General features: G+C 42.2%; 1 protein-coding gene across 2 annotated transcripts in view; it reads left to right on the plus strand.

Annotated features, from left to right (window-relative positions):
- The window catches only part of LOC136767577 (Fc receptor-like protein 5), a 170,832-nt gene that overhangs the window by 98,542 nt on the left and 45,148 nt on the right, over nt 1–27,142 (plus strand). Inside the window, exons 1-4 of one of the 2 annotated variants that reach the window (XM_066721458.1) lie at nt 13,884–14,131; nt 21,587–21,622; nt 22,335–22,397; nt 25,778–26,071. The exons of the other annotated variant lie outside the window; for it this stretch is intronic. Coding sequence (XP_066577555.1) covers nt 14,032–14,131; nt 21,587–21,622; nt 22,335–22,397; nt 25,778–26,071 — 493 coding nt within the window. The 5' untranslated portion in view covers nt 13,884–14,031. Of the gene's footprint in view, nt 1–13,883; nt 14,132–21,586; nt 21,623–22,334; nt 22,398–25,777; nt 26,072–27,142 lie in introns of those variants that run through there. 2 annotated transcript variants of the gene reach the window in all.

Consider the following 27,142-nt stretch of genomic DNA (forward strand, 5'->3'; position numbering starts at 1 on the left):
ACACCTTCTTCCTTTCCTCTGCTCACATTGGCCCCTGCCCCTGCCTTCCCAGTTTCTGCTTCCCTTCTTAAACCCCTCACTGCCCTCACTCGAGGCGAAGTGTCGTCAGTTCCACCAGCTTCACCTAGCCCTGTGCGCCCTGTGGCTCAGCCTTCCCGTTTCTGACCATCGCTCGTGACCTCGACTACATCCTTGTCTAGCCCTTTTGTCCTGCCAGCTGCCTCGCTAGCGCTGCACCTGGGTCCTTAGCTGCTCTTCTCTGCGGTCCTCCTTGAGAGACAGTGACATAATCTCAGTGATGGCTCACAAAGAGAAATCTGTAAACAAATTATGCCAATGTCTCACACATGCCATCTCGGTTTCTTTACAGAATCACTACTCACAACAATATAATCATTTTTTGGAGGGTAAACATTCTGTAATGTAAAATTGTAAATAACCAAGTCTGTTTTTAAGTTGAAGGCACATGAGTTTATTTTCTTCACAAGTAGTAAAAGGTTATGAGATATCATGTACCGGTATTAAAAAAAAAAAAGAGCAGAAGCATGTACAAGTGTAGGCAGCAAAGACTTTCTGCAGGCGAGCCGAGCTGGGCTGTATTGAAGGGTCTTTTGTGCCAAAATAAAAAACAAAATAAATATAATAAATAAAATATGATCTCTCTCTCTCTCTCTCTCTCTCTCTCTCTCTCTCTCTCTCTACTATGTGGGGATTGGTCTGTAATCTGCCTGGGGAAGGTAAGATCAGAGGGTGTATAGAGGCTCCCCATTTCTCTAAAGCAAAATGGGTGGCTTAGTCAATAATTGCTGTGTTCACAAAGAACCCCCCCGCCACAGCCTCCTGTCTGTCAGCAGATCTGGCACTAGCTTGATACAGTACAAGGTTTCAAATAAACTAAATATAAACTGTACTGTATTGCAAGTGCTTTTCTGTGTCCCTGGTGCCATTTTATTGTGAAGCACAGCTTGTAGAGATGAACGGCATCATGAGAGTCTTCTCTCGATTTCTGTCATTATGAATCACTCCCATTGGTCACCAGGGTGTAGTGTATACTAGTGTGTCAGTGCAGTGTGTAGTATCAGAGCCGGTTCTAGGCATAAGCAACATAGGGCCCCTAGCAAAAAAATATAATACATTGAATAGATTTTCAATTATTTTCTATAATTGATCACAGTGATCAGTTTTATTGCTGGATATTATGTTTGCTCATTGAATCAAAAATAAGTTACACTCTAAAAACCAGCCATCAATCAGGTTTTAGTATGCGTTGGTGCAGCAGAAAAAAAAACTATAGCAGTTTTGACCAGTAGTGTGATATAGATATAGGAACTGCAAGACTACTGCTGTACTGCTACCTACTTCTGCAGCATCAATGATCAAGTTATCTAATCAAATGCAGAATGGCTTCAACAGAAGAAAATATGCTCAGTCAGAGTCCTGACCTCAACCCGATTGAGATGCTGTGGCATGACCTCAAGAGAGCGATTCACACCAGACAGCGCAAGAATATTGCTAAACTGAAACCATTTTGTAAAGAGGAATGGTAAATGCAGAAATCCAGGTAATTCCAAAGGGTTCACATACTTTTTCTTGCCACTGTATAAGTGTTGATTAATATATATATATTAAACATATTGTAAAATAACTCAAATATACTAGTTTTGTACAGTGTCCTTGGGTATCCTGAAAGGCACTTCTAAATACATTATTATTGTGGCACCTGGAAAGTGGGATATAAAGGAAAAGGGACACCCAAAGCCGTTTCTAGGCATAAGTGGTCACTTAGGTCCCCCAGCCGCTAGGGTCAGCATGGGCACCCTGACTGGTCTGCGGCTACGCAGCCCTATATGCAACAAACTGCAATACACTGTATGTTCTGACACCTTTCTATCAGAACCAGCATTCAGTTTTTCAGCAATTTGAGCTACAGTAGCTCGTTTGTTTGATCGGACCACACGGGCCAGCCTTCGCTCCCCACGTGCATCAATGAGCCTTGGCCGCCCATGACCCTGTTGACCGCTTTTCCTTCCTTGAACCACTTTTGATACATACTGACCACTGCCCACAAGAACTTCAGTTTTGGAGATGCACTGACCCAGTCATCTAGCCATCACAATTTGGCCCGTGTCAAAGTCGCGGTACTGTAATAGTATATGATTATGCTTAGTTTTTATTGCTGTACAGTAGCTTGCTTGCATACTTTTAATGACGATGACATTAGATTTTGCTGATTTTGTGCGTTTGCCCACTAACAAAGAAAAGATCAGTCTATAATTTTAATGGTAGTTGAATTTTAACAGTGAGAGACATAATAACAACAACAAAATCCAGAAAAATGTTATTCATAAAAGTAATAAATTGATTTGCAAGATAATGAGGGAAATAAGTATCCCCTATCAATCAGCAAGATTTCTGGCTCCCAGGTGTCTTTTATACAGGTAACGAGCTGAGAATAGGAGCACTCTCTTAAAGGGACTTTAAACTCTCCAAACTCTCCACCATGGCCAAGACCAAAGAGCTGTCCAAGGATGTCAGGGACAAGACTGTAGACCTACACAAGGCTGGAATGGGCTACAAGACCATCGCCAAGCAGCTTGGTGAGAAGGTGACAACAGCTGGTGCGATTATTCGCAAATGGAAGAAACACAAAATAACTGTCAGTCTCCCTCGGTCTGGGGCTCCATGCCAGATCTCACCTCGTGGAGTTTCAGTGATAATGAGAACGGTGAGGAATCAGCCCAGAACTACATGGGAGGATCTTGTTAATGATCTCAAGGCAGCTGGGACCATAGTCACCGAGAAAACAATTGGTAACACACTACGCCGTGAAGGACTGAAATCCTGCAGCGCCCGCAAGGTCCCCCTGCTCAAGAAAACACATGTACAGGCCCGTCTGAAGTTTGCCAATGAACATCTGAATGATTCAGAGGAGAACTGGGTAAAGTGTTGTGGTCAGATGAGACCAAAATCGAGCTCTTTGGCATCAACTCAACTCGCCGTGTTTGGAGGAGGAGGAATGACCCCAAGAACACCATCCCCACCGTCAAACATGGAGGTGGAAACATTATGCTTTGGGGGTGTTTTTCTGCTAAGGGGACAGGACAACTGCACCGCATCAAAGGGACGATGGACGGGGCCATGTACCGTCAAATCTTGGGTGAGAACCTCCTTCCCTCAGCCAGGGCATTGAAAATGGGTCGTGGATGGGTATTCCAGCATGACAATGACCCAAAACACACAGCTAAGGCAACAAAGGAGTGGCTCAAGAAGAAGCACATTAAGGTCCTGGAGTGACCTAGCCAGTCTCCAGACCTTAATCCCATAGAAAATCTGTGGAGGGAGCTGAAGGTTTGAGTTGCCAAACGTCAGCATCGAAACCTTAATGACTTGGAGAGGATCTGCAAAGAGGAGTGGGACAAAATCCCTCCTGAGATGTGTGCAAACCTGGTGGCCAACTACAAGAAACGTCTGACCTCTGTGATTGCCAACAAGGGTTTTGCCACCAAGTACTAAGTCAAAGGGGTCAAATACTTATTTCCCTCATTAACATGCAAATCAAGTTATAACTTTTTTTAAATGTGTTTTTCATGATTTTTTTGTTGTTATTCTGTTTCTCACTGTTAAAATACACCTACCATTAAAATTATAGACTGATCATTTCTTTGTCAGTGGGCAAACGTACAAAATCAGCAGGGGATCAAATACTTTTTTCCCTCACTGTATGTTTTTTTTTTTTTTTTTTTTAATTCAATTGAACTGGACAGTCCAAGTTCACCTAAATGAAATCTCTAAATGATTTGCAGATCTCTCTAAATGAACAGGAAGTCATTTGAAGATCTCAAAATGATTTATAGATATCTGGAAACCTTTATTGACTGACAGACTTCAGACTACAGGTGCTGCTGACTATGACTGAGCCTGGGGCAAAAATGTGTAAGACACTAAACCTATGTCATTGAAATAATGGGATGAGGAAAAAAAGTGAGGGGGGGGGCAAATCAAATCCTGCTTAAGGCCCCCAAAAGGCTACAAACGGCCCTGGGGACAGACCATACACAAAATTCAAACGAGTATTAGATTACTGAATGGTAAGTGATATACCAACAGATGTAATTCCAGCCTGCAGACGCTAGAGTGCGATAGCGATGTCACAGTGATTTTGCATTTTAGGTTTTTCTCACAGACAGAAAATAGAGAATGACATCGTTTCCCGTTTTCAGTTTGGAAATTACTGCTCCTGGTGAAACCTCAGAAATCTCAACCCTGAAGAAAAAGGAATAGAGACGCTTTGCTTTCTAGGCAGTTTCAGTCCACAGTCCAGTTAACATCCAGCTGTGTATACACTCACCTAAAGGATTATTAGGAACACCTGTTCAATTTCTCATTAATGCAATTATCTAACCAACCAATCACATGGCAGTTGCTTCAATGCATTTAGGGGTGTGGTCCTGGTCAAGACAATCTCCTGAACTCCAAACTGAATGTCTGAATGGGAAAGAAAGGTGATTTAAGCAATTTTGAGCGTGGCATGGTTGTTGGTGCCAGACGGGCCGGTCTGAGTATTTCACAATCTGCTCAGTTACTGGGATTTTCACGCACAACCATTTCTAGGGTTTACAAAGAATGGTGTGAAAAGGGAAAAACATCCAGTATGTGGCAGTCCTGTGGGCGAAAATGTCTGGTTGATGCTAGAGGTCAGAGGAGAATGGGCCAACTGATTCAAGCTGATAGAAGAGCAACTTTGACTGAAATAACCACTCGTTACAACCGAGGTATGCAGCAAAGCATTTGTGAAGCCACAACACGTACAACCTTGAGGCGGATGGGCTACAACAGCAGAAGACCCCACCGGGTGCCACTCATCTCCACTACAAATAGGAAAATGAGGCTACAATTTGCACAAGCTCACCAAAATTGGACAGTTGAAGACTGGAAAAATGTTGCCTGGTCTGATGAGTCTCGATTTCTGTTGAGACATTCAGATGGTAGAGTCAGAATTTGGCGTAAACAGAATGAGAACATGGATCCATCATGCCTTGTTACCACTGTGCAGGCTGGTGGTGGTGGTGTAATGGTGTGGGGGATGTTTTCTTGGCACACTTTAGGCCCCTTAGTGCCAATTGGGCATCATTTAAATGCCACGGCCTACCTGAGCATTGTTTCTGACCATGTCCATCCCTTTATGACCACCATGTACCCATCCTCTGATGGCTACTTCCAGCAGGATAATGCACCATGTCACAAAGGTCGAATCATTTCAAATTGGTTTCTTGAACATGACAATGAGTTCACTGTACTAAACTGGCCCCCACAGTCACCAGATCTCAACCCAATAGAGCATCTTTGGGATGTGGTGGAACGGGAGCTTCGTGCCCTGGATGTGCATCCCACAAATCTCCATCAACTGCAAGATGCTATCCTATCAATATGGGCCAACATTTCTAAAGAATGCTTTCAGCACCTTGTTGAATCAATGCCACGTAGAATTAAGGCAGTTCTGAAGGCGAAAGGGGGTCAAACACAGTATTAGTATGGTGTTCCTAATAATCCTTTAGGTGAGTGTATATACCGTGATTTGGTCATTAAATTTTCTTTCCACAATAAGCAATTGGAAAACTAAAATATTTGGGGGTTTTGGGCCATTCATGAACCCTACCCAGAAGAGACAGCTGAGCTGTGAAGAGCAGAGCTTCAACAGGAAGACACACACGCACACACACACACACACACACACACACACACACACACAAACGAGTGTATAGAGCTCAGGGCAGTGTGTGTGAGTGAGAGTGAGGTTAGTGACAATAGTACCACTATACAGATGACTGACTGAATGAACGCAACACAGCCACGCACTTTGAAAAGTGATAGTATTGCTTTAGCTCAAACAGGAGTGAGTGAGAGTGAAAGAGAAAGTAAATTGTGTGAGAGAGAGAGAAAGACAGAAAACAGTCCCCTGAAGCTCATTCTGACCCCCACTAACACTGCGAACACTGACCAGCTTCAGGTCAGCACTCCTTTCCTGCCCCCAATCAACCAGATTATAAAGATCAAACCTCCTGTCTGGATTAGTGGGACACAGAAACAAAATCCCACAGTGAACTGAAAAAAAAATATATAAAACTTCATAGGTATTGTTGTGTGTTGGGGGTTATAAAATAAGATCAGTTCTCACTCCAGCTATTAGTACATAATACATTCTCTTTTATTAATTGTAATTATGACACCTTCACTTTCTCACACCTCTCACTTTCTAGAAGGGATTCTATAATCTCAGGGCATCTCTCATAAACCTCTTGCAAAAGAAGTAAAGTCCATTTTAACTGTAAATTAACTTAAATTAACCTAATTTTCTAGCCATCTGTTATCTGAAAAGTCCAGACTAGTTTGTCCAAAAGTTCATTGCCAGCACAGCCACATCAGTCTCCATTAACTCCAGAGCTGAACCTTTGGAGCCAGAGCCAACCCTAGTGTGAAGACTGTATGCAAGAGCTGGAGCTGAGCAACAGTCACAGACCATATACATCCCACAGTATGATCATCACCTTATTATGATCAATTACTTAGCAGATACCCTTATCCAGAGTAAATTACATATTGTACACATTTAGGTTTACCCAAGTGAAGTACCCAGACAGGATTTGAACACACCACCTTTCAGTTAGAAACCCTGAGCACTGACCACTGCTCCACAGTGCTTTGTAGGGACTGATAGTTTGCACAGACCTGGGTCAATTACAGATACTAATTGGTATTTGTATTTGAAAATATTATAGTATTTTTAAATAACTTGCCCTGAAACAACTATTGTTATTTCAAGTATTTTCACAATTACATATGGAAATCGCGTGCCACACCCTAGTGGGTGCTTAGGGGCCACTATGCAACAGACCACGCCACCTCCTTTGGCATATGAGGGAGGAACTCATCAACCCACTCTAATGTTCTCCCCGGCAGGCTCGACAGAAAGCAAAATAAGGAAGTCAAAGAACATACTTCATAAATGAAAATAAATCAAAGTGCACGCAACAATATAAAAGTGAAAGAAACAAATACAATAATTAACTAATCAGTGATTAATTGGCTCATCACACACCTCCCGTGACACTAATCCTCCTGTCATGTTTAGTCTTCCTGTTTCTCTTTTCTTCTTCAATCAGCTATTTTATGTTTGTTGTACTTACTGCCCCTCCTTTGTGTTATACTTAATTTTGAGCTGTAAGAAGGCTGACTCAACCGAGAGGACCAATAGACATGTAGTGGCTGCACGGGACAGATTTGAACCCAGCACACTGTATTTCATAATGCAACGCAGCTCATTCTCCACAGATACATAATAAGGGCGAATATCTAGGATACTTAAATGAATCTATATTGTCAGTGATACAGGGAGAAGCAACACAGTTATTTACGATGTGCTGGTAAACAAAATAAACTAAATAAATGTAATTTATATATTGTTTCAATGTGTCCCGGTTTGTACTGTTGAATATCTGGTATAACTGTGTTAGATATGGTAAAAACATTTCAGCCCAAAGTTTACTGCACTGTAACGTTAGCGGTATTCCAGTCCCAGAGTGCCGAGGGTCCCAGACTGGTTTTGCCCTCCGTGTCTCAGACACTGAGTGGAGGCGCTGCGGGTGCAGTGTAGGGTACGGTTACAGCCTGGCCGCGCTGAGGGGCAGCTCGACAGCCCACTGGAAACGGGGCAGAAGACCATGTCAGCCCGAGAGGGAGAGGGGCATTTAATCTGTGACTGGAGCATAGTGTCTAGACGAGTGAGGTCAGAATACCAGTCAGGGATATGTGTGTGCTAAATGTCATGGAAATATGATGGATATAAGTGTATACTGCTGAGGAGTTTATGAAGAGAATGTCAGCGGAACTTTAAAAACCGTTTTGTATTTTCCAAGTAGTGGGACTATAAAATGTCATAACTTTGTGAGGAATTAACATATCTTAACAAATTATATATCATTTTTTTAAGTGTTGGTGATGTGACTGGTTTTGTGGTGGAGGGTCACATTTTGATAGCTAGCCTACTACAGTAGTTTCCCCGTTGTCAGCTAATGATTTTTGATAGTATCGTATTTTTAATAAATTTTGTTTTTTAATGTACACTGTGCAATGTAGAATTTTCAGTACTGTGTATTTATGGCGTGGGTGTTTTTTACATAAATGCTTTATTAGTTGTTGCTGTTATTTCAATGTGCACAGTGCACTATTTACATTTGTATGTATTACTAAATCCATTTCAGTGTATGTTAAAGTGCAATACATGTTCTGTGATGTGCACTATTAAAATGTTTGTGCCCAGCAGGGCAGAAACCCCAAACACAGCCAAAGCCACAATGGAGTGCCTTAAAAATAAAAAGGCCAATGTCCTGGAGTGGCCCAGTCAAAGCTCGGACCTCAATCTAATTGAGAATATGTGGAAAGAGTTGAACATTGCTGTTCACCAATGGCCCCATCCAACTTGATGGAGCTTGAGCAATTTTGTAAAGACGAATGGGCAAACATTGCTGTGTCCAGATGTGCAAAGCTGATAGAGACTTTTCCACGTAGACTCATGGCTGTAATTGCTGCCAAAGGTGCCTCTACCAAATATTGACTGAAGGGGTGATCACTTATGCATTCAATTATTTTCTGTTTTGTATTTGTAATTAATTTAGAAAAAAATGCAGATCATATTTTTCACTTTGACATTATGGACATTTTCAGCGTTGATTACATGTTGACTGAATAAATCCATTCTGATTTCATGTTGTAACACAATGACATGTGGAAAAGACCAAGAGGGGTGAATACTTTTGAGAGCCACTAAAATGAAGCCACACAGCAATCTCCTTACACAAGCATTGGCAGTAGAATGAACTTTACTGAGAGCTCAATGACTTTCAACATGGCATCGTCATAGGATGCCCTGCTAGAGCTGCCCTGGTGAGCTGTAAGTGCTGTTATTGTTAACAGGAAACATCTAGGAGCAACAACAGCTCAGCTGCCACGTGGTCGGCAACACAAGCTCACAGAACGGGACTGTTGAGTGCTGAAGTACATAGCTCATAAAAATAGTCTTTTTTAAATACAAAGCGAAAGAACTCCAATCACGAAATCTCAAAAATCGTGCCAACGCCAATAATGCCCTTCTGTTTACGTCATCTGACATATGGCGGAATAAGTCCGGGCTTCTGAATAAAAGAGCCAATCATCAATTGGTAAAGTAATCGCGTCACTCGGGTATTACACACAATGTTAAACAGACCCGGGACCCGAAGACCTGAGCCGGACTCGGCTGACCGTTTAAAATATGGACCCAAACCCGTATGGGTGGACCCGTGAAGATCTCTACCGAGCAGTTGCACAAGCCTAAGATCTTCATGCGCAATGCCAAGCGTCGGCTGGAGTGGTGTTAAGCTCGCCACCATTTGACCCGGGAGCAGTGGAAATGCGATCTCTGGAGTGACGAATCACGCTTCACCATCTGGCAGTCCGACACAGGAATCTGGGTTTGGCGGATGCCAGGAGAACGCTACCTGCACAAATGCATAGACCAACTTATTTTGGAGGAGGAATAATGGTCTCAGGGCTCGGCCACTTACTCCCACTGAAGGGAAATCTTAATGCTAGAGCCTACAATGACATTCTAGATGATTTTGCACTTCCAAATTTGTGGCAACAGTTTGGGGAAGGCCCTTTCCTGTTTCAGCACAAAGTGAGGTCTATACAGAAATAGTTCGTCAAGATTGGTGTGGAAGAACTTGAGTGGCTTGTACCTGACCCTGACCTCAACCCCATCAAATACCGTTGGGATGAATTGGAACGCTGACTGTGATCCAGGGCTGATCACCCAACATCAGAGCTCATTAATGCTCTTGTGGCTGAAATCCCCTCAACAATGTTCCAACATCTAGTGGAAAGCTTTCCCAGAAGAGTGGAGGCTGTTATTGCATCAAAGGGGGGACCAACTCCATATTAATGCCCATGATTTTGGAATGAGATGTTTGACAAGTAGGTGTCCACATACTTTTGGCCATGTAGTGTATGTACTTTGACCCCCTGTCCAGTATTTTGAATATGTCGTTAAAAATTGTATTAGTGTACAATTTGCCCTCAACCCCACATCCATTGACGTCTAATTGCCAGCACCCCCTCTAGGTTGACATTTCGCAAACCCCCCCACCAGGGGTCCGTTATTTTCGTATCTCAAAAGTGGCAAACAAGGTGCAGGGGGCATGACTCCAGCATGTGACCTTAACTCCCTGGCAACCAACTTTTGGACATTTCAGATAACAGATGGCTATAAAATGAGGTTAATGAGGTAGATGAAGAATTTGGAAATACTTAAAACTTTACAGTTAAAGTGGACTTTACTTCTGTAGCGTAAGGTACACTTATACATTTCAATTAAAGAAGTGAATTTATAGTATCACCTTATCACGAATCCTGGAATCTTGTAGAACTCAATTTCTGTAATAATTGGACGCAGACACCAATTCCAAAGATATAAATTGTCAAATTTATTCAAAACAAAGACTAAATGTAGCACTACACTAATTATACAAAAGGGAAAAACTAATTAAAATTCAAATCTAGATCAACAAATCAAAGACAAATCACTTCCGTGACCAAATCAAAGACCATGGGATCGCATATGATAACACAAATCGTTAAACAAAATAGGTTATAAACACATTGACTACAATACCGGTTAGTAAGACGAAGGTGAGTCTCTCATTAGTATTGTTAGTCAGACATTAAATAACTACGCAGGTTAGTATTTATGTCAGGTAACTTCTCGTTATATATATATCAGTCTCATTTATGTTTAGGTGCCGAGAAAGATCCTATCATTACTTGTTACCACAATTTCCCTTAACTGATTATTATTCAATGATTAAGGATAGGCAGGGCCACCAATAATCTAATGTCTATTAACTTGTGTCAATTTCAGACTAAACAGTTAAACAGGAATGAGAAGATATTTCTCGGCGTTGACAGATTTTATTTCTAAAATTATCAACAAAACAGTTTAATGCAACACACATTTATATTTAAGAAAACTAAATGATATTACACATTCTAGAGTTATAAATCACAGATTAACATTTCTAATTGATTTCTCAAATGTCATGAATAATAAACTCCAAACTGTTAAACTTATCTGAACTTCGTCGCAGAGAGGCCTCTCTGGCTTCGGGCTCAGATAACAGCACACGGCACGAGGTCCGTGTGGTTTGGAACAAAGGCAGTCCGGTTCGGCTTTGTCCAAGAACTTCCACTCAGTCGATGCACCTGGAAGTTGGGGTTTCGCGAATGTAGAGTCTTTTCCAAACAGATTTTCCACTGGTTTGAAGGCTCCAAGGTTGTGCACAAAATCTTCTTGGCAAGCAGGGTCTCTCACCGTACTTATTTGAAGACAAAGTCTTTGAGGAAAGCAGGACCCTGTTCGTTCCAAGGGTCAAGTTTCTTAAGACTCAAATAGCTATTTAAATGACTGACACTTTCGTATTCAGTCGACTTAGTCAATTGTCCAGCTGTAAAACTCCACTGATCAGGTGGGCACAGGCGGGCAGCGCAGTCTGTAAAGTTCTTTATTTAATAAAGTCCTTTAAAAGAATTCTTCGTACGGCTCAATCTCCTTCTCCCAGTTTAACTCTTCTGTTGCCGGCAAAGACTTGGTTGGTTTCTGGTTCCGGTTCTGGCAACAGAGCTACAGGTTGAGCTGTGGCAGCGAGTTACTGGTTCAGGTGAGAGAGAGAGAGAAAGACTGTCCGCTGTTCCTTATAGTCTGTCAGATCAACAGGTGATTGGTCCCTGAGTTCTTGAGATTGGATTCCCAGCTGATGAGCTAAGGGAATCTGATAACTTGGGGGGGGGAGAGGTTTTCTTTAGATCAGTGCTTCAGCTCAGAGCTAAAATGCTCTTATCCAAATACACCCAACATAACGCTACACTTCTTTTGCAAGAGGTTTATGAGAGATGCCCTGAGATTATAGAATCAATTCTAGAAAGTGAGAGGTGTGAGAAAGTGAAGGTGTCATATAATTACAATTAATAAAAAATAATGTATTATGTACTAATAGCTAGAGTGAGAACTGATATTATTTTATAACACCCAACACACAACAATACCTATGAAGTTACATATTTTGTTAATTTAAGAAAACTGGACTTAATATCTGGGTGAGTTTAATGAAGGGGGAAAGCGTGAAGCAGCTCCATGACCTCAGCTCCGGCTCCAGCAATGCCAGCTCCAGCTCCGCTCCGTGAGCGGCCAAACCTACTTCACACTTTTCTCTCCGCTTTTTGTGTTTGTTGCGCAGATTTCCGCAGATTTGCACAGATCTGCAGAAATCTTCTGATCCCATTGGTGGCACAGCGCAGATCTGCGCATAACTGCGGACATAAGAGGTATAAGAGGTACATCTAATCCGATCACCGAGAGGGTCTAGTGTTGGTGGGGGGGGAACCTAAAAAACAATGATCCCTCGATCCACCTCTCCTGTATTTCAGTGACCGCAGCGCCGGTCCTCTCTGTGTCCACCTCTCCTGTCTCTCAGTGACTGCAGCTCCTCTCTTCTCTGTGTCCACCTCTCCTGTCTCTCTGGGCAGCCAGCTCTGCCTGTGTCGGCCCGTCTCTCTGGCCAGGCTGTGGTCACTGAGCTGGTACCGGGTCAGATCTGTCTCTGCTTCGTATCTCTGACAGTGAAGAGACTCTGCAGGGTGGACTCTCTGTTTAGGGTTCAATAGTGATCCAGTTCACTGTGGGATTTAGTTTCTGTGTCCCAGTGATCCAGACAGGAGGTTTGATCTTCATAATCTGGTTGACTCTGATTGGGGGCAGGAAAGGAGTGCTGACCTGAACCCGGTCAGTGTTCACAGTGTTAGTGTGGGTCAGTATGAGCTTAAGGGGTCTGTTTTCTGTCTCTCTCTCTCACACACACACACACTTTACTTTCTCTTTCACTCTCACTCACTCCTGTTTGAGCTAAAGCAATACTATCACTTTTCAAAGTGCGTGGCTGTGTTGCGTTCATTCAGTCAGTCATCTGTATAGTGGTACTATTGCCACTAACCTCACTTTCACTCACACATACTGCCCTGAGCTCTATACACGTTCGTTTGTGTGTGTGTGTGTGTGTGTGCGTGTGTGTCTTCCTGTTGAAGCTCTGCTCTTCGCAGCTCAGCTGTCTCTTCTGGGAAGTGAAAGATGCAAGTGAAGAGCCCCAGTGACCACAGGCCTGTGACAGGAAGTGCCTCTGCTGTCTTCATTGTCTCGAGCCTCTGCACCACAGAAACACACTCCCGCAGCGAGGGTTACTTCCTCTCTGATGCGGTGGTGCCCCACCTCCCACAACACTGCCCTCTGCCTCTTTGATCTCATTCTCTCTCTCTCTTGCGCTTCCCCACATCTCTCTCTACACCTTTCACCTCAACTGCCCTTCCTCTTTCTTCCTCCTCAGTCGGTTTATTTCAGTTTCGGCAGTGACCTGTGCACCGGGCCCACAGAGCTGCATCGCTATTGTTAGATTTGAAGGCCGTGGCTGTTTGCAGCCAGCCGGCCGCAGTGGCCCCTGTCCATGTCTACCCCTGTGAGCTCTGTGTCAGACTCCCCTCAGATTGTTATTATCATTAGTATTTTAGTATTATTATTAATAGTAGATTGTTGTAATTATTATCATTATTGAAATGTATGTACACTTTACACTTTACTCAAAACATGCTTCGAGTCCCACATCTCCCAGTGTGTGTGTGATTGTTTGAGTGTGTGTATCTGTGTGTGTTTGAGTGTGTCATTGCATGAAATGTTCTCTCCCTCTGACTCACGCACATAGAAACGAGAACTTCTTGCAAAGAAGCAGCCTGGCTCGGAAAGACGGGAACATTATTTTTAAGAGCTTGTGTGAGTGTGTTGTGTGTGTGTGTGTGTGGTAGTTTGTGTGTCAGTTTTATCTTGAGAGGGAATTGAAGGCGGGGCTGAGCTGGCACAGTTGAGGAAGCTGAGGTTTGTGTGAGTCTCTGTATGTGTGAATGTGTGTGTGTGTGTGTCTGTGTAAGCCAATGTCCTGTGTCTCTCAGTGTCACTCTCCTGCAGGCAGTATGGGAGCCGCTACTCTGTGCGCTGTGCTGTGTGAGTACCACCGTCTTTCTCTACTCTCTGAGACACTGTCTGTGTGTGTGTGAGTACCACTGTCTCTCTCTCCTCTCTTAGACACTGTCTGTGTGTGTGAGTACCATCGTCTTTCTCTCCTCTCTGAGACACTGTCTGTCTGTGTGTGTGTGTGTGTGAGTACCACCGTCTCTCTCTCTCGTCTCTGAGACACTGTCTGTGTGTGAGAGTACCACATTCTCTCTCTCGTCTCTGAGACATTAGACACATTTACATGGCCATCCCTGATCCGGATCAGACACATCGGTACATTTGATCCTGGCAGTGTAAACGCTTGACTGACTCAAGTCCCAGCATGCACTGCAGTGGCGTGTGTTTTAAAGGCAGGTGGCAGACAAACAGCCTTCACATCAGTGGAGCAGATAGGAGAGCAGATCCCTACTGCCCATATTATATTATTAAATATTTTTATTTCTTGGCAGACACCCTTATCCAGGGCGACTTTCAACATAAGTTCAATACAAAATGCAAGAATACAGTTAAGTACAAGGCATCAAACATTACAAATTCAAATTTACATTAAAAGAAGCAATTCAAGATATAATACATTTTACAACTTCCAATTTATACAGTTAAGTACTGTAAGTGCAGACATACATCCTGGAAAGTAAAGCTAAGATATAAGGTCACAGTCAAGGGTTACGGGAAAGGGAGCAAGGAGGAAATCAATCAATAATGCAAGATGGATGATAAAATGCTATGAAGTGCTATCTAACGGGGATTAAACAGGACTAATATTACAAGTGCTGTCTGAAAAGATGTGTCTTGAGTAAGCGCCGGAATGAGGTCAAGGACTCTGCTGTTTTGACTTCGGTGGGCAGGTCGTTCCACCATTTAGGGTTCAGGGATGAGAAGGAGCGGCTCTGGAGGAAGGAGAGTAGAGAGGAGGCAGAGTTAGTCTTGTGGCACTGGAGGAGCGCAGTGGTCTGGAGGGGATGTATGGAGAGACGAGTGTCTGAAGGTAGCTTGGTGCAGTTTGGTCGAGACAGTGGTAGGTGAGGGTCAATGTCTTGAACTGAATGCGTGCCGCTATCGAGAGCCAGTGGAGGGAGCGGAGCAGTGGAGTAGCGCAGAGTTCTGGATAAGCTGAAGCAGGCAGGTAGTAGTTGCAGGCAAGGCCGGCCAGGAGGGAGTTGCAGTAGTCCAGGTGGATTATAATTATACATATATTGTTAAAACTAACACTAAATGGCTTGTTATTTTATGTTAGCAAAAATGTATAATTCTATTTTTATTTTCAATGCTTCAAGTGCGTTGGTTTTACTTGTTAGAATAATTCGTAACGAGACTTCGCAATTTCCGATGCAGCCCTGTGTTCTAAAAGACGCATTTAATATACATGTATAATTCAGCTTGGTCTAGCAGCGTTTTAAAGGCAGGAGGCAGACATGCATCAGTGGAGCAGATCAGAGACCCTTCCCTACTTCCCTTATTACTAATGAAATACTGTTAAAATGAAAACTCAATGACCTCACTGCCCTGCACCATCCTTGTCCTGTTCTGATAGATTAGTATATTGCACATGTGTCATCTGGGCTGCTGTCTTCACTCGCTGTGATGAGTGCCCGTGTTTCTCATATGTGTTTAGTGCTGAGGTCCCAGTCAGGCAGTGCTCAGCCATCAACGTCTCTGGGGAATTCCTGAGCTCTTTGCTCTTGAAGTCTTTCTTGGTCTTTGAACTGCTTTGTGTGTGTGTGAGGAGGGGGCGGCTGTGCTGCTGTCACAACTGAAAAAGTGTGTCTTGGGATCCTATCCTTATATGTGGTATGTTTTAATGTGTTATCTTGTTATTTAAATTATTATATATGTGGTGTGTTTCTCTAGCTGGGGTACAGAGGCCTACCTTATCAGCTGTTCTTGGCTTCTTTTCTTTCCTTTCCTTTTCAGCCTTCTCTTCTTTGTCTTTTCTCTTCTATTAATTTGTGTTTTTCTGTTTGTTGATACCATCTACCGTGTAGTGATGTCTGTGTCTATTTCTCTATATAGAGATATGTGCAAATGTTTATATATATTTTGAAGTTCCTTTGCTTCTTATTCAATATATTTAGGTTAAATTTCCTGTATTGTATCTCTCTCTCTCTCTCTCTCTCTCTCTCTCTCTCTCTCTCTCTCTCTCTCTCTCTCATTTCTGATTCCATGACTAACATAGGCAGTGTTGACAAAGCAATTATTTTTATTCAAATAATACAATATATCTGAATAACAAGAACAGCAAAAATCATAATAAATAATACAAATTCGGTGAAAAGACTAATAATAACAGTAATGACAGAATAATAGTAATCCGCTGAGCAGTGTAAAGCCATCAGATCAAATGTTCCTCTCAGGGAGATGGTATACTCGTCGGTACGATAGATCCTGGCCATGTGATGCTCGACTGGCTCCAGTCCCAGCATGCACTGCGGTGGCGTATGTGTTACAGGCAGGAGGCAGATAAACACCTTTCACATCAGTGGAGCTGGACTCCATTCAACTAATTACGTGACTTCTAAAGACAATTGGTTTCAGCACAGCTCAATCAGGTGTATCAGAGCAAAGGGGGTGATGACTTATGCATTCAATTACTTTCTGTTTTGTATTTGTAATTCATTTAGAACAATTTGCAGATGATATTTTACTGACCATCCCAGCATCAGGATATCTTCTTCCAATAATTTATAGACAGACAAACAGAGAAGTCAATATATCAAAAGACAGAAGGCAGGCAGGCAGACAATCAGAAAAACCAAGGAACAGATTGGACAGCCAAAAAACAGACACCTAAGTTACATTTTTATACTTTTGAGATTCAAGTAGAAATGTCATAATTATATTCATGTATGAAGATATAAAGGAACAGAAAATGTAAAGAGAGAAAAAAGGATCAAGGCAATAAAAAGTGAAGCATTGAGTATTGTGAGTACTACAGACTAGTGTTTTGAGTTGTGTGTGTGTCCGCGTGTGTGAGGCATTAATTACAAGATAAATGCAAAATATTTGCATTTTTCTGTTTGGGGGTGGGGGGGGGGGATCCTTGTCTGGTGCTCAATGTGAAGCTTTGTGATGTTATCCCATTCTTAGTTACCGCTGCCATAGGTGAAGTGTATAATGTCTTTATCCAGTGAATGAACGATTCAAAAACCAATTACCAAAGTAGAAATGTCCAGTTCACTGTGTCAAAGGCTTTTTCTGTAGCTAATGATACAATTATTGTTTAAATTGAGTAGGCGACGCATGTTGTTTGAAGAGCGTCTACCTCTGATGAAGCCAGTTTGGTCGGGGTAGATAAGCAGTGGAGTTACCGATTCTAATCAGGTGGCTAGAGCTTCACTGATTATCTGAAGGTCTGTATTTATTAGATATAGGGGGCGATAGCTAGAGCATAGTGTTGGGTCCTTGTCTGGTTTAAGTAATACTGAGATAAGGGCTGTGTTCATGTGTGGAGGAACTGTAGAAGATTGTTTTAATTTGGATGCCATTTTGGTAAATAATGGTGAGATTGTTTGCCAGAAGTGTTTATAAAACTCGGTAGGGTTCATGAATGGCCCAAAACCCCCAAATATTTTAGTTTTCCAATTGCTTATTGTGGAACGAAAATTAAATGACCAAAACACGGACCATATACACAGCTGGATGTTAACTGGACTGGACTGAAACTGCCTAGAAAGCAAAGCGTCTCTATTCCTTTTTCATCAGGGATGAGATATCTGAGGTTTCACCAGGAGCAGTAATATCCAAACTGAAAACGGGAAACGATGTCATTCTCTATTTTCTGTCTGTGAGAAAAACCTAAAATACAAAATCACTGTGACATCGCTATCGCACTCTAGCGTCTGCAGGCTGGAATTACATCTGTTGGTATAATTTCACTTACCATTCAGTAATCTAATACTCGTTTGAATGTTGTGTATGGTCTGTCCCAAGGGTCATTTCTAGCCTTTTGGGGGCCCTAAGCAGGATTTGATTTGCCCCCCCCTCACTTTTTTTCCTCATCCCATTTTTTTCAATGACATAGGTTTAGTGTCTTACACATTTTTGCCCCAGGCTCAGTCATAGTCAGCAGCACCTGTAGTCTGAAGTCTGTCAGTCAATAAAGGTCCTGACAGATATTGCAGATTTAAATAAGTGTCTAAACCAGGGGTTCTCAGACTTTATCTTGAGCCTCTCTGATCAATGACAAAAAATGACTGCGCCTCCTCATAGTTTATAAGAACAATACAGCAATATTTGGAAAATCATGAATAAAAAAGTAGGGATTTGATCAATATAGAGATCCGTATGAGTTGCAGAAATAGGCTATACATTTTGAGATCAAAAACAGTAGAAATGGACACCGCTAAAATAAAACTTTACAACCTTTTAAGAAACATGACACAAACCAATGATAGATTAATTCCATATAATATTCATTATTCCTACCTGATCAGTGGGAGGGGTGTGTTTGTTTCCTCAATGCCCAAAGTAATGGGATTTGGGGTTGCAATTTTAGACACATAAGTCATCTTCCAAAGAAAGCGATATTTAGTTTTAATTGCAGTTAATGTCTAGAAGCCGCTCCATGTAAATCCCAGTTTTAAATAAGCTTTGTCAAATTTTCAGCTTTTGTGTTTTGACTGAACCTCCACTGATGTATTGGACGCAACAACTTATACATTTCTCACAACAACTTCTCTTTAAGCACAACGTGTATGGCAAGCCAAATTATCATTTAGAGATATCATAAATCATTTAAAGATATCTTCATATATTTCAAGATATATCGGAAACTTTTAAAGATATCTGCAAATCAATTTGAGATATTTGAAAATCATTTAAAGATATCTTATTTAAAAGTACATTTAGAGATATCTCTAAATAATGTAGAGATATCTATAAATCATTTTGAGATATCTTCAAAACGTTTAGAGATATCTGCAAATCATTTAGAGAATTCATTTAGGTGAACTTGGACTGTCCAGTTCAATTAAAGTAAAAAGAAAAAAAAAAAACATACAGCCAGCTAGGTTTAGCTACACATCTCATGTCATCGTTATATTGCTGTACCTTTCTCTTGTGCTTGTTTTTCCTTCAGTTTATTTTTGTGTGCCATATAGGTGCGTTCTTGTTTTTTTTTCCGCTACTGTAATTTGGTTGCGTCGCAATCCTAATTTTGTTATTCAAATTTTCTACTACACCCAAGGCAGTTTTGATTGATGGCAGGTTTCTAGAGCATAACTTACACCGATCAGCCATAACATTATGAGCACTGACAGGTGAAGTGAATAACATTGATACTCTCATTATCATGGCACCTGTCAGTGGGTGGGATATATTAGGCAGCAAGTGAACATTTTCTCCTCAAAGTTGATGTGTTAGAAGCAGGAAAAATGGGCAAGCGTAAGGGCCAAAGTGTGATGGCTAGACGACTGGGTGACTAAATCCCACTTTTAAATTACTAGCTAAGTAGATAACTTGAATATTTATGCTGCAGAAGTAGGTAGCAGTACAGTATAGAGGCTAAACAAAAAAAAGTGCAAACTCTTGCAGTTCCTATATCTATATCTACACTACTGGTCAAAAGTTTTAGAACTGCTAGAGTTTTTTTTCTGCTGCACCAACGCATACCAAAACCTGATTGATGGCTGGTTTTTAGAGTGTAACTTATTTTTGATTCAATGAGCTAACATAAAATCCAGCCATAAAACTGATCACTGTGATCAATTATAGAAAATAATTGAAAATATATTCAATGTATTAATTATATATTATTGCTACGGGGCCCTAAGCAGCCGCTTATGTTGCTTATGCCTAGAACTGTCTCTGATACTACACACTGCACTGACACACTAGTATACACTACACCCTGGTGACCAATGGGAGTGATCCATAATGACAGAAATTAAAATTGCACCAGGGAAACAGAAAAGCACTTGCAATACAGTGCTCAGCCATCTGTTTATTTTTTTTGGTTATTTGAAACCTTGTACTGTATCAAGCTAGTGCGTAGTAGAGAGAGAGAGAGAGAGAGAGAGAGAGAGAGAGAGAGAGAGAGAGAGAGAGAGAGAGAGAGATATCATCTTTTTTTTATTTATTTATTATATTTATTTTGTTTGTTTATTTATTTATTTATTTATTTTATTTTGGCACAAAAGACCCTTCAATACAGCCCAGCTTGGCTCACATGCTTCTGTTCTATTTTTTTAAATACTGGTACATGATATCTCATAACCTTTTACAACTTAATTGTGAAGAAAATAAACTCATGTGCCTTCAGCTTAAAAACAGACTTGGTTATTTACAATTTTACATTACAGAATGTTGACCCTCTATAAAATCCATATGATTATATTATTGTAGTGGATTGGAGTAGTGATTCAGTAAAGAAACAGAGATGTCATTGGTGAGGCATGTGTGAGACATTGGGAGAATTTGTTTATAGATTTCTCTTTGTGAGCCATCACTGAGATTAACCATAACTGTCTTACACTTTTCTCATTGAAAGGTTATTCAGCTAAGACTTGAGATAAGTAGTATACATATGAGGCATTAAGAGTTGCAGCATAGTTTGGTTTTGAATCTAGTATTTTTCTCATTTTTTTGGATGATAGACATACATGAGTAAAGATTAACTTGAGATAAACTTCAGAAGAATTTAAGAGCTAATGTTCTGATCAGAGTAACAATCCAAGGGTTGTTTCTCAGGAGCAGAAATATTATAAAAATTGTTTCAATCTCACACTGATTTCAAATAGGACTCAACTATATCTAGGAGAAGTTCATGAGATTAAGAGGCGATCTTATTTTGAATATTTCTTTCCTCTGGGTTACCCCGCCCCCCATCCCCTGGTGTCACGGGTTCCTTGGTTCCAGACCAGCAGGTTTATGGTGCCGGCACGGAGCCACTTTTGCCGGCCAAGAACCATTTTGTTTGCGGTGGAAATGCGCAGAATGGTTCGAGATTAGGCTCCGCCTCCTGTACCAGCACCAGCACCGTGCCGGTGGAAAAGCGCTGAGTGGGCCAGTCAGAGTCCCAACCTCAATCCAATCTGAAATGTGTGGCATGACTTGAAGATCGCTGTCCATCAACACTCCCCAAGGAACTGGACAGAGCTTGAACATTTTTGTAAAGAAAAATAGTCAAATCTTACCAAATCTAGGTGTGCAGAGTTGAGACTGATCCCCACAGACTCACAGCTGTAATTTCTGCCAAAGATGCTTCCAGCAAATACGAACTCACGGGGGTGGAGAGTTATCCAATTATGAGATTTCAGATATTTTTTCACAATAAAACATTTTCCCCTTAACAGTGTGAATTATGGTGTGCGGGTAAGTGGGGAAATATTCTTAAAAGCATGAAACTCTGAGGCACTGACTCAAGGTGGTGTAGACTTTCTATAGGCACTGTGTATACTCTGACTTGTGTACTATACACTCTGACTGGTGTTTATTGTGTTTCAGTGCTCAGTGCTGCCATCAGCCCTGGACAGACTGAAGGTAAGAGAGCAGCCACACACACACACTGATACACACAAACATGCAGTAATACACACACTGACCCACACTCACACTGACACACTGACACACACACACACACACACACACACTCGCCCTGCAGACTCTTGCCAGGATCGCCACAATATCACTTTAATACAGCAGACTGCGGTTGATAAAGGTTACATGTTCCTGCCTTACATGCCTTTAAAATGCCCTCAAAAGTGTAACCTATTTACTGTGTCTGGAAAAGTATTGCAATACAAATCACAGCCACAACACAATGTAGAGTTTGAAATAGTTTGATAAATATTCTGTATAGTTTCAGTTTTATCCAACATTGTCTGAGGAGCGTCTTTCACTCATTTCTGTAGCTTGTTCTGTGATTTGGAGACACCATAACTATGTTAAAACAACTATGGTAAATAAATATAATAATGACTGTAAACCAAATAAACACTTTTTTTTTTTTTTTCTGAAGTCTGATGAAGGATTTTAGGGTAATTTTAAAAATATATTTTGAAAATGTATGGGTGCATTATCAGAGGAATATGTGCCGATACCAATATCTCTGTAAAAGGCCAATATCGGCCAATAATATCGGTGCTCCAGTATATCGGTTGGGCCTTAATCTTAAACAAATAATAAATACCATACTCCTCTGTCTGTGAAGAGCTCTGGTGTGATTATTAATCTGTGCTCTCTGGTTCTGCAGCTGTAACCCCCAATGGATCCCTGGAGGAGACCAGATCTGTAACCCAACAGGGCAACCAGACAGGTGAGTGTGTGTCTGCGCAGACCTGCGACACTGTGATTAACACACATACTCAACACCAGTTAAACATTGTGCTCAACAGGTTCTGTAACCCAACCCAAGCACAAACAACAAGGTTAATCAATCAATCAATTTGTAACAACTATACTGCCCGGAGGGGAGGCAACAGTTAGGCCTGGGGCCTAAGCCATGGACCCCCAGAGAGTTATTTTCTCCTACATGCCATCCATTTGGCATGTATTTGTTGTAGTATGTTTATCACTCTGTAAAGTGCTCTGTGGTTATAGCAAAGCTCTAAATCGGTGCTGCTGGCTGTGGTCTTCCCTCTGGTGGGGGCCTCTCGCTGGCCCTCGAGGGTGGGGGGGTTGTGCCTCATCAGACTTCCACGGTGGGGGAAAGGTGCCTCATCGGACCCTCAGAGGGGGCTGTTGCTGGAAGACAAAAAGACAGTTGTGCTCAAATACTGGTCATGCAATGCAGGACATTTCCAAAAGCAATTGTGTATGTCCATGGTACACACCGGCGGCACTATGGGCTAGAAAAACAGAGACGGAACAGATAGTGAACAGAGTCTTCAGCTGTGATATAAATCTGTTACATGGGTTGGAAGATCGTTCCACAGTTTTGGGGCCCTATAACTAAATGCTCGACCACCTACGGTTTTCTTGTGTATTTTTAGGGAGCACTAAGTAACCGGCTTCCTGGGATCACAATGACTGACCTGGACTGTATTCAATATTTTAAGTAGGGGGTGCCAGACCCTTTAGTGCTTTAAATGCTAGTAAGAGAACTTTAAAGTCTATCCTGTAGCACATGGGCAGCCAGTGAAGAGAAGCTCATACTGGAGTGATGTGGTCATTTTGTTTTTCTGGCTCCTGGGAGGCATTTTACTGCTAATACTGGTGACATTCTGACTATGGAGTCTTAATAATGAGCCCCTTCTCAGCAGATGTGCCGCTGAGGGGTTCGAAATCCAGAAAAACACATTTCAAAAAAGTTATAAATTGATTTGCATGTTAATGAGGGAAATAAGTATTTGACCCCTTTGACTTAGTACTTGGTGGCAAAACCCTTGTTGGCAATCACAGAGGTCAGACGTTTCTTGTAGTTGGCCACCAGGTTTGCACACATCTCAGGAGGGATTTTGTCCCACTCCTCTTTGCAGATCCTCTCCAAGTCATTAAGGTTTCGAGGCTGACATTTGGCAACTCGAACCTTCAGCTCCCTCCACAGATTTTCTATGGGATTAAGGTCTGGAGACTGGCTAGGCCACTCCAGGACCTTAATGTGCTTCTTCTTGAGCCACTCCTTTGTTGCCTTGGCTGTGTGTTTTGGGTCATTGTCATGCTGGAATACCCATCCACGACCCATTTTCAATGCCCTGGCTGAGGGAAGGAGGTTCTCACCCAAGATTTGACGGTACATGGCCCCGTCCATCGTCCCTTTGATGCGGTGCAGTTGTCCTGTCCCCTTAGCAGAAAAACACCCCCAAAGCATAATGTTTCCACCTCCATGTTTGACGGTGGGGATGGTGTTCTTGGGGTCATTCCTCCTCCTCCAAACATGGCGAGTTGAGTTGATGCCAAAGAGCTTGATTTTGGTCTCATCTGACCACAACACTTTCATCCAGTTCTCCTCTAAATCATTCAGATGTTCATTGGCAAACTTCAGACTGGCCTGTACATGTGCTTTCTTGAGCAGGGGGACCTTGCGGGCGCTGCAGGATTTCAGTCCTTCACGGCGTAGTGTGTTACCAATTGTTTTCTTGGTGACTATGGTCCCAGCTGCCTTGAGATAATTAACAAGATCCTCCCGTGTAGTTCTGGGCTGATTCCTCACCGTTCTCATGATCACTGAAACTCCACGAAGTGAGATCTTGCATGGAGCCCCAGACCGAGGGAGACTGACAGTTATTTTGTGTTTCTTCCATTTGCCAATAATCGCACCAACTGTTGTCACCTTCTCACCAAGCTGCTTGGCGATGGTCTTGTAGCCCATTCCAGCCTTGTGTAGGTCTACAATCTTGTCCCTGATATCCTTGGACAGCTCTTTGGTCTTGGCCATGGTGGAGAGTTTGGAATCTGATTGATTGATTGCTTCTGTGGACAGGTGTCTTTTATACAGGTAACGAGCTGAGATTAGGAGCACTCCCTTTAAGAGAGTGCTCCTAATCTCAGCTCGTTACCTGTATAAAAGACACCTGGGAGCCAGAAATCTTGCTGATTGATAGGGGATCAAATACTTATTTCCCTCATTAACATGCAATTCAATGTATAACTTTTTTGAAATGTGTTTTTCTGGATTTTTGTTGTTGTTATTCTGTCTCTCACTGTTAAAATATACCTACCATTAAAATTATAGAGTGATCATTTCTTTGTCAGTGGACAAACAAACAAATAAGCAGGGGATCAAATACTTATTTCCCTCACTGTATATTTTGTAAGTCACCCTGGACAAGGGTGTCTACTAAGAAATACATATTATTATTATTATTATTATTATTATTATTATTATTATTATTTCTTGGCAGATGCCCTTATCCAGGGCGACTTACAACATAAGTGCAAACAAAGTGCAAAAATACAGAAGTACAAGGCATTATCAGGTTACTGTTAGTGTTCAGGTGACTGTCTTGGTGATCAGGTGACTGGCTGTGTCTCTCTCTGTGATGGGTGAGTGGAGGAGCCCTGGGCGTCCCAGAGTCATTGTGTGCGTCTGTGTGTTGCTGTGGTGAGTTTGCGGTTTGTCACAATGTCACAACGGTACAGGGGACCCTCAGCCTCCCTCCTCCAGCTTCCTCTACCTGCCTGTGTGCTTGTATCTGAGACTGAACAGATTAGTAATTCATGCTGCTGGGTGTAGAGCTGACCAGGCTTGTGAGTCTTTTTACTGTATATATACAGTCATACAATAGATTACATTACATTACATACAGCTCGGCCCACTGCCACTGTGTCTGTGTCTCCAAAGAGACCCTGGTACCCTGGAGAGACGCTCACTCTGCGCTGTCAGATATCAGGGTCTCTCTCAGGCTGGACCTATCTCTGGTTCAGTGGCACACAGAGGACTCCTGTGGAGTCGAGTCCCAGATATAACAACACCCTCACTGTGTCTGCTGTGTCTCAGCAGTACTGGTGTCAGGGTCAGAGGACAGAACGACCACAGACCTCACAGCCCAGTGCTCCTCTTGGAGTGACTGTGACTGGTGAGTGCACTGTGTCTATCACTGTGTGTGCGTGTGTGTGTGTGTGTGTGTGTGTGTGTTTGTGTGTGCATGTGCGTGTGCGTGTGCGTTTGTGCGTGCGTGTCTGGTCAGTTCACTGCAGCTCCTTTACAGTGTACAGAGACAGGAGATCGAACTGTAACATGTGCTCTGTCCACAGCTCTGCCCCACGCCTCCCTGACCGTAGAGCCGCACTGGAGCCCCATCTACACTGGAGAGACAGTGTCTCTGAGGTGTGGGCTCTCAGGGGGCTACACGGACTGGCAGTATCACTGGTATAAAGATGGGAAACGCATTGAAGATGCCCAGCCTGCTGGACACACTGTGACTGGGGACAAACTCTCCATAACTGCAGTGTCTGTGTCTGATGGGGGGCAGTATCACTGTGAGGGACAGAGAGCAGACAGACCCCTGTCCTCACAGCGCAGTGACCCAGTCTCTCTCTCTGTGTCAGGTGAGTGTCTCCTCAGTCCTGCATTACAGATTAACTGAAACTCACTTGCAGAACGCGGTGGTCACAAATGTGCACTTATCATTTATTTAGGACAGTGTTCATGTAAAACTAATATAATTTGATTACATTCATATGCAACAACTTCTGTTGAGTTACAGGAGAGGAACAGATAATCCCTGCTCTTCTACCTGCCCCTCCAGACACGGGACAGTCAGTCTCTGTTGGCAGCAGGCAACCGGGTGTGTCTTTGTCTTCTGCTCTTCTTCTCTCTCCTCCTTCTTTTTTATCTTCAGTTGTAGACTTTTACAAGTTATAACCCAGACACTCAGATTATCATCCAATAATATTGATGCCATTTGCCCGATCTTGTCTAGCTCAGGTCGTGCCGTGAGACACAAGACTGCGCTGCCCTCGTCTGTGAGATTGTTCATTCATTTGAGATGGATGAGTTTGTAAATAGTATTAAAAACACTGATGTATGGTGCAGGTCTGACACTTCCACTCACTGTCCCTCGGTCTACAGGGAGGTCATAGTGCCTTTGCTGAAACACAGCAGGGTCCGGCACGGCAGAGACTCTGGGGGAATTATCATTTGGTATAAAGCAGAGCTAACCAAATCTATCCAGCCCATAAATAAAGGAGAATCACATATGTGGTTAAAAATGTCCTGGTCAGGGTCGCGGAATGTAAGACATTTTGAAAACAACTTTGATAATTATCAAATAATAAACACAGACAACCAGACATCAAAGATCTACGCCTTAGTTACTACAAACTCACAATCAAAAAGAAAAAGAACAACCACATCAATAAACAACTGACAGAGATTGAGGAACAGATTCTGGGAAAATTGGAATAAGCTGAATAAATCAAAACCTGATGAATTCACTATTGAAAATGGAAACACATGGAAAGAACATTTTGAAAAAATATACAAAACAACAACACAAAATGATCAAACTAAAACAAATGGAATTGTCAATTAAAGACAATCAGAAGCCCCTGGACTCCCCGATCACTGAGTGGAACTGAAGGAGAAATTTAGGCCCTCCAGAACAGAAAAGCCAGCGG

Source organism: Amia ocellicauda, chromosome 14 (assembly GCF_036373705.1).
Source record: "Amia ocellicauda isolate fAmiCal2 chromosome 14, fAmiCal2.hap1, whole genome shotgun sequence".
Classification (NCBI taxonomy): domain Eukaryota; kingdom Metazoa; phylum Chordata; class Actinopteri; order Amiiformes; family Amiidae; genus Amia; species Amia ocellicauda.